This window comes from Sinocyclocheilus rhinocerous, unplaced genomic scaffold (genome assembly GCF_001515625.1).
Source record: "Sinocyclocheilus rhinocerous isolate Xijiao unplaced genomic scaffold, SAMN03320098_v1.1 scaffold1386, whole genome shotgun sequence".
Lineage (NCBI taxonomy): Eukaryota > Metazoa > Chordata > Actinopteri > Cypriniformes > Cyprinidae > Sinocyclocheilus > Sinocyclocheilus rhinocerous.
This window is the reverse complement of record NW_015660628.1, coordinates 799,152-806,991: the sequence shown is the minus strand read 5'-3', so window position 1 is coordinate 806,991 and position 7,840 is coordinate 799,152. Positions and strand designations below refer to the sequence as shown.

Here is a 7,840-nt window from a genome sequence, read left to right as displayed (position 1 = left end):
AATTCTATAAATGCAAATTATATATATATATCTATATATATATATATATATCTATCTATATATATATATATATAAAAAGGACCCTCTATAGAACACAACATATATTGTAAGGTTGAGAGGGGTTAGACTCACCATGCAGGCTCTGTAGAGGTGTTTGGGATCCTGGGTGATCTTGTAAAGGGCCAGGAAGCCATATGCGTTTCCAGCAGCTCCATGACAGAGGCCGTAGCCTTTCTCCAGCAAACCCCTCTGCCAGATCACCTCCCCACAGTGCAGCGCGTCCTCCAGATACTGCCCAACACCAAACACCTGGAAAGGAAATGTTATGTTTCCTTGAGGCTTCTGCATGTCTGCTCGTGTGTAATGTTGTTTACTCACACTTGATGGCACTGTAATACCAAGAGCTAAAAAGAAGAGTTTCTGCTTGTTAAAACAAAACAAAACAAAAAAACAAATAAAGAAAATAAATAAATAACATGATAATAATAGGAAATGTTTTAATTCAGTGAAGGGTTATTATAGTTGACTAATCCTAAAACCATAAAAACACACACATTCGTTACCTGAAATGAAATAAATGTTAACTGAAATTATATATATATATATATATATATGTGTATGTATATGTACAGTGGTGTGGTTGTGTTTACTTGTGTTATCTTTGACTAATATTTAAATTTGTTTGATGATCTGAAACATTAAAGTGTGACAAACATGCAAAAAAATAAGAAATCAGGAAGGGGGCCAACACTTTTTCACACCATTGTATGTATATATATATATATAGTAATTCTTTTATTTCAGCTAGTTGCCAAGGCAACATTTCTCATTTCCATTTAGTTTACCTTGATTTACTAAGGTAACTAAAACTGGAAAAAAAGAGACAAAAAAAACATAAAAATTATCTATAAAAAAAGTATCTCAATTACAATAAAATAACACTGATTCAGAGACACTGAATACTGGCTTAAAGGGTTAGTTCACCCTCATGGAAATTCAGCTTTGTCATCACAAGAATTAATTAAATTTTTAGAAATAGAAAACAGTTAAACATTGTAATAAAAGTAATTCACAATATTACTCTTTTTACTTGATTTTTTTTATCAAATAAATGTAGTCTTGGTGAGCATAAGTGTCTTCTTTCAAAAACTAAAAATCTTACTGACCCCAAACTTTTGAACAGTAGTGTACATAGAGATCAATCGATCTCTATCTATTGATATAAACAGACAATTTAAGATGTTATTACGAACTGATGTGCAGATTTGTACCTTAAAAGCCTGTATCAACATGTAGATCACTCCAGGAGAGCCGTGACACCAGTGCACCAGAAGATCCCGAGAATCTCCGACCCACGGTGGGTAATTGCCTGATGGAAACCTTAGCTGACACATGTAGTTCACACTGGGTTTGACTAGATGGTAAACTCTGTCCTCGCCAACCACAAAGCCAGGCTATGGGGGGGGGAAGATTGCTTGCTTCAGCCATAGTGGTAAAGTTATTTCCCTAAATTTGTTGCTTTCTCAATCAATAAGGTATAGTGAGTGATTGAGTTCACCTGCATCAGGTAGTAGTAGATCCCTGACAGGCCATGAGCGGCACCCACATACTCCTCCTGATACCACTCATACATGAGAGGGGTTTGCTCCTGGATCTTGTTCTTCTGAGACAGGTTCTGTCCTGAATCCAGCACTGCATCACAGATCTGAAATAAATGCATGATCAGGTCAAATAGCGAATCAAAGGCAAAACATGTGCTTTCCCAATGCATTTCATTTCCATAAAGTGACATATTTCTAAATATGTATAAAATATTATATATTAAAATGATGTATGACCTTATTTATATATTAAGGAATGTTAACTGGCCAATATTTAGAAACTGTCAGATATTTATATGTTAACTGTCAATTGTCAGTTCCAAAATATATAACCTCATTCAAAAGTTTGGTGACTGTAAATTTTTAATGATTTTTAAAATACAGTAAAAACAGTAATATTGCGAAATATTAATTACAATTTAAAATGTTTTCTATTTGAATATATTTCAAAATGTAATTTATTCCTGTGATGAAAAGCTACATTTTCAGCATCACTACGTTAGTCTTCAGTGTCACATGATCCTTCAGAAATTATTTTAATATGCTGATTTGGTGCTCAAGAAACATTTCTAATTATTATCAATGTAAAGTTCAAAAGATTTATTTGAAACTTTTGTATCATGTTTTACTATCACTTTTAAATTTGGATAAATTTTATTCCATGCTGAATAGAAGCATTAATTTCTATCAAAAAATATCACTGGCACCAAAGTTTGAATGGTGTATACTAGTCATCTGGCCTGCTTTCTATATTTCATTACCAGTCATTGAAAAAAAAAAAAACCCATCTTTTTAACAGTAGAAATAATGTAGGGCTTAGTTTTTTTCCCATTGTAATTGGATTATGAAGGTTGGACTACAATATTATCTTTTGTTTTTGTATATAAACAAATATTTTGGATATATTATTTTTCACTGTCTGCATGTTCTTGGTTACATCAGCACATGACAGAAGCAATTTCAGAGACTGATAAATATATTACATTTTAATGAGAAACTCTTTTTTCAATAAGACCAGGGGCATTTAGAAAGGGTAGATTTTGATCATGTTAAGTACAACATATATTCTTTATCATATGTAACTCATTCTAGTCATGTATCCTGTTACAATATGAGGTCATGTGCTTTTGGTTAGGTCTGAGGCCAAATGAATAGTGACTGACCTGTTGAATGTATTGAATGGGGATCTTCTCCTGCTGAAATTGCTGGTTAATGAAGATGAGGGAGTAAAGGTAGCCCACTCTGCCATAAAGCAGCTCATCAGGAAACCTGCCTTTCCCCTGCACTACTGACTGGTGAAAATGCAACAGCCTGGAAACATTCAAGCAAATAGATCACAATAAGTTCCCATGGGAATGAAACCCTGTCAAGACTGAGAAAGAGAAACAGGAAACAGAAAGTGCCGAGCTGCCCTACAGACCAAGAAATCTTCCACATTTCACCCTCGTTCTGGAATCTTAGTATGAGATTTCTAATGAACACCAGCTCTTGGGAAAATTCCAGCGCAATTTCATTAAAGTAGTTATAAGTCCTAAACAAGCCAGCAATCCAAAATAAATTAGATTCAATGTGGACAGCCGACAACAAACACTACATTACGATAGTTGTTCCATAATTTCTCTTTTTGGATGAAAATAAAAGATATTTAATTTTCCTACATGATTTAAATAATCTAAATCCCCCATAGTAATCAACTTTACATGGGTCAGTGACAAACGGAAGTGTATTTGTGTATGTATATACAGTATCTCACAGAAGTGAGTACACCCCTCACATTTTTGTAAATATTTTATTATATCTTTTCATGTGACAACACTGAAGAAATGACACTTTGCTACAATGTAAAGTAGTGAGTGTACAGCTTGTATAACAGTGCAAATTTGCTGTCCCCTCAAAATAACTCAACACACAGCCATTAATGTCTAAACCGCTGGCCACAAAAGTGAGTACACCCCCAAGTGAAAATGTCAGTAATCTGTGAGATGCAGTGTATATATATATATATATATATAAATATGTTTTTTTTTTATTATAATTTTTCTACAGGTCTACATAGGTCTTCTGACTTTGTCTTGCAGTTTTCTTTTCCTATAAATCTAAAATGGCATTGCCTTGGCATTACAAATAAGACTTTTATTATTATTTAAAACAAAAAATGCTTCACTGCTAATCTTTTTTTTAATTTGTTTGTTTAAAGAATTTTAGTCTTTTAATAAGACATATACTGATTAAAAAAAATTACACGCACACACACACGTGCATTTATTAAAAATAACCATTAAATCATTAAAAATGTATTAAAATCATTGTCCCTCATTTAATATATTTTTGAATAAGCAAAAGATGCATAAAAGTGCTGCACAGGGAGTAAAATCTGTATCTCGGTAGAGTCGGTACTCTTTGGGTGTGGGATAATTCAACTCTTGAAAAACATATCAATCCAAGGCACTTGAAAATTTAAGGGGAAAAAAAATCCTTCATTTAATCATGGATATATATATATTTTTTTTTTCCCCCTTAAATTTTTGAATATCTTTGAATAACTTAGTACCAGACAAAAATTATTATATAATTCATTTTAATTTGATTATATATTTAGATAAGTGTGATGTCACTGACTCAGCATACAAAAAGATGGAGGTGGAGGAGGGTCAAACAACATCATACCTGTTCACACACTCCTCAGCCTCATGAGGTTTCTGGAGTCGATGATAGACCACCGCAGCAACAGCCAGCGGCCCTGCATCCCCACACAGGAAGGTCACCCAGCGCTGGGTTAAACTCCTCAGACTGTGGCTGACATAGTCCAGAGCCTTCTGGAGGAAAGAGAAGTCTCCAAAGATGCTGTGGAGATGCAGGTAGAGCAGGGCAATGCCTGCAGTTGGGGGAGGAGGGTCTTAGCAATGCGGGCCAAGTAGTTTTATGACATTCAACCATGAACATGAGTAGTATAAATGTAATAATAATAATTTTTTTACTGTGCATCCCTTAAAGGGATAGTACACACAAAAATGAAAATTCTGTCATCATTTACTCACCCAGTATGACTTACTTTCTTTTGCTGAACAAAAAAATAAGATATTTTAAAGAATGTTGGTAATTTGAATAAGCAAAAGATGCATAAAAGTGCTGCACAGGGAGTAAAATCTGTATCTCGGTAGAGTCGGTACTCTTTGGGTGTGGGATAATTCAACTCTTGAAAAACATATCAATCCAAGGCACTTGAAAATTTAAGGGGAAAAAAAATCCTTCATTTAATCATGGCTTAAATATTAAAAGCAAGTATCAAATGTCCATACACCAACGTGTTGCGGGTAATGAGCCTTCATCAGGGTTTGGACAACAAAAACAGTCGGCTGGTGTATGGACATTTGATACTTGCTTTTAATATTTAAGCCTGGTAACTAAACAGTTTCATTTCCCATTCACTTCAATTGTATGGACAAAAACACAACGTAAGTCAATGGGAAATGAAACTGTTTAGTTACCAACATTCTTTAAAATATCTTATTTTTTGTTCAGCAAAAGAAAGAAAGAAAGAAGAAAGGGTGTACTATCCCTTTAAGGGATGCACAGTAAAAACATTATTATTACATTTATACTACTCATGTTCATGTTATCAACATCCTTCAAAATATCTTCTTTTGTGTTAGATAAGTGTGATGTCACTGACTCAGCATACAAAAAGATGGAGGTGGAGGAGGGTCAAACAACATCATACCTGTTCACACACTCCTCAGCCTCATGAGGTTTCTGGAGTCGATGATAGACCACCGCAGCAACAGCCAGCGGCCCTGCATCCCCACACAGGAAGGTCACCCAGCGCTGGGTTAAACTCCTCAGACTGTGGCTGACATAGTCCAGAGCCTTCTGGAGGAAAGAGAAGTCTCCAAAGATGCTGTGGAGATGCAGGTAGAGCAGGGCAATGCCTGCAGTTGGGGGAGGAGGGTCTTAGCAATGCGGGCCAAGTAGTTTTATGACATTCAACCATGAACATGAGTAGTATAAATGTAATAATAATAATTTTTTTACTGTGCATCCCTTAAAGGGATAGTACACACAAAAATGAAAATTCTGTCATCATTTACTCACCCAGTATGACTTACTTTCTTTTGCTGAACAAAAAAATAAGATATTTTAAAGAATGTTGGTAACTAAACAGTTTCATTTCCCATTCACTTCAATTGTATGGACAAAAACACAACGTAAGTCAATGGGAAATGAAACTGTTTAGTTACCAACATTCTTTAAAATATCTTATTTTTTGTTCAGCAAAAGAAAGAAAGAAAGAAGAAAGGGTGTACTATCCCTTTAAGGGATGCACAGTAAAAACATTATTATTACATTTATACTACTCATGTTCATGTTATCAACATCCTTCAAAATATCTTCTTTTGTGTTCAGCAGAAAGAAAAAAAATATGCATACAGGTTTGAAATGACATGAGGGTGAGTAAATTATGACTATCCCTTTAAGCAAACCCATCTACAGAGGCTGATTTTAATGACGCTTTGCCATACACAGTTTACCAGAATTTGCATTAATTCAGTTTCAACTTTCAATAAACCTATATGTGTATTCTCACCTGCCCAGCCAGTGTAGCCAGTACAGTCTCTGGGGTCAGCGTTCTTCAGTCCATTCTCCATGACCGCCAGAAGCTCACTGATCTTGCTGCTTATACAGTTGGCAAAATGCTGGGTCAACTGCTCAGAGCAAAAAATTCATAAATAAGATGTGACGACGATGAATACAAGTATGGCAGCACAATGTAATTCAGTGAAGGTAATGAATGTTTATTATATCCATATACTACGGTACTCTAATAATGTCTAAGAATAGCATATTATTTGTAAACTACAAAAAGGGATCCCATGTCATGTTTTGGAATCACTCACATTTCCCTGCATGTCAAAAAAGTCTTGTGCACATCCAGGCCCAGTGTAATCTGGGTAGGGATTCTTAAAAGCTCGTTGTTCAGACATTTTTCAGTGACCTGAAATGAAGCGCACAACACAAGAGGAGATTATAAAACGGCCGAGAACAGATGCAATACATACTGGTTGTTTGGTTGTACTTGTTTTTTTTTTCATTTAGGCCATAGGCACATTAGAATATTGTAAGAATATTGTCGTTTGGACTATCACATGCGCTTTCTAACATCTTGGGAATCAGAGGAGCATTTGAATTTTAAATTCGAACATTTGATCATGATAGGTGCGTTCGAATGTTCGAATCTAACGTTTAGGGAATCATTTGAGCACTGAATTGAACATTTTGGGCATTCGTAAGCCTTTCGCATGAATACGCACAGGCCCAATGATTTATTCCGAATGATCCTAAAGCTTGAATTAGTTGAAATCTTGCTTGAGGCGGTTCTTCTTCCTCTTCTTTAGTTTTTTGGCGCATAGCAATCTTAATGTATAGCGCCACCTATACAGGAGGGGGGTTAACTACTTTACTACACTTTAGATAAAAAGAGGTCAGAATGAGATGATACTGGCTTTAGTTTACAGTTAAGATAGAATAGGATTTTTTTTAATTGCAACAAAAAAAGTTTTAAGTTTGATGGTTTTCAGTCTGAAATAGTTTGACGTTTAATGTAGTTTTAAAAGCGTAACATTTGAATGTTTCAATGTAAGTCTATGGAATTTTTATGATTTTTAATCTTCATTTGAAAATCGTAAGTATGATCAGTTAGAAAAGATATAGCAACTCGAGTCAGATCAGTCTGAAGATCTGGGCTGAGTTTGGGCTTTGTAGAGTTAAAGCTCTAGGAGGAGTTAGAGTCAGAAATTTTAGTCTCAGAAGAATAATAATAACTGTAAGTTTAAGTCGGATTTCAGTATTGTTGCCATAGCGATGGAGCTCTGATAGACTGATGTTCAGTAATGCATCTGACTCAAGAAAACATATGCATGTTTCATGTTATCTAAACTTTCTATGACCTTTCCAATTCTTTGATTTTCAAAACTCATTGAATAGATATAAACAATTGTTAGTGTTTGAATGTCTCAAATACGGCAAGGTACCTGTAGGAACGAGAAAAGAACAAGTGAGATTTGTTAAATATCTCAATTACATAACTTTTATATTGCTGGTAATATTTCAAAATGAAAACTTACTGGACTGAAGCAACTTAGGTTTACTTTACTAGCCATACATATTTTTTTTAGAAAAATCATGTTAAAATGTGAGAATCAAATATGATCATCAGGCTTGTGAGGAATGTTTATTTTTTT

At 34.6% G+C, this 7,840-nt stretch overlaps 1 protein-coding gene across 1 annotated transcript in view; it reads right to left on the bottom strand.

The window, feature by feature from the left end:
• The window catches only part of lancl1 (LanC antibiotic synthetase component C-like 1 (bacterial)), a 10,876-nt gene extending 4,287 nt beyond the window's left edge, over positions 1-6,589 (bottom strand). The window contains exons 1-7 of the mRNA XM_016534614.1: positions 6,497-6,589; positions 6,187-6,304; positions 5,323-5,530; positions 2,765-2,912; positions 1,559-1,705; positions 1,272-1,454; positions 97-309 (exon numbers count right to left, since the gene is read on the bottom strand). Coding sequence (XP_016390100.1) covers positions 97-309; positions 1,272-1,454; positions 1,559-1,705; positions 2,765-2,912; positions 5,323-5,530; positions 6,187-6,304; positions 6,497-6,583 — 1,104 coding nt within the window. The 5' untranslated portion in view covers positions 6,584-6,589. The remainder of the gene's footprint in view (positions 1-96; positions 310-1,271; positions 1,455-1,558; positions 1,706-2,764; positions 2,913-5,322; positions 5,531-6,186; positions 6,305-6,496) is intronic.
• Between the last annotated feature and the right edge of the window lie 1,251 nt (positions 6,590-7,840).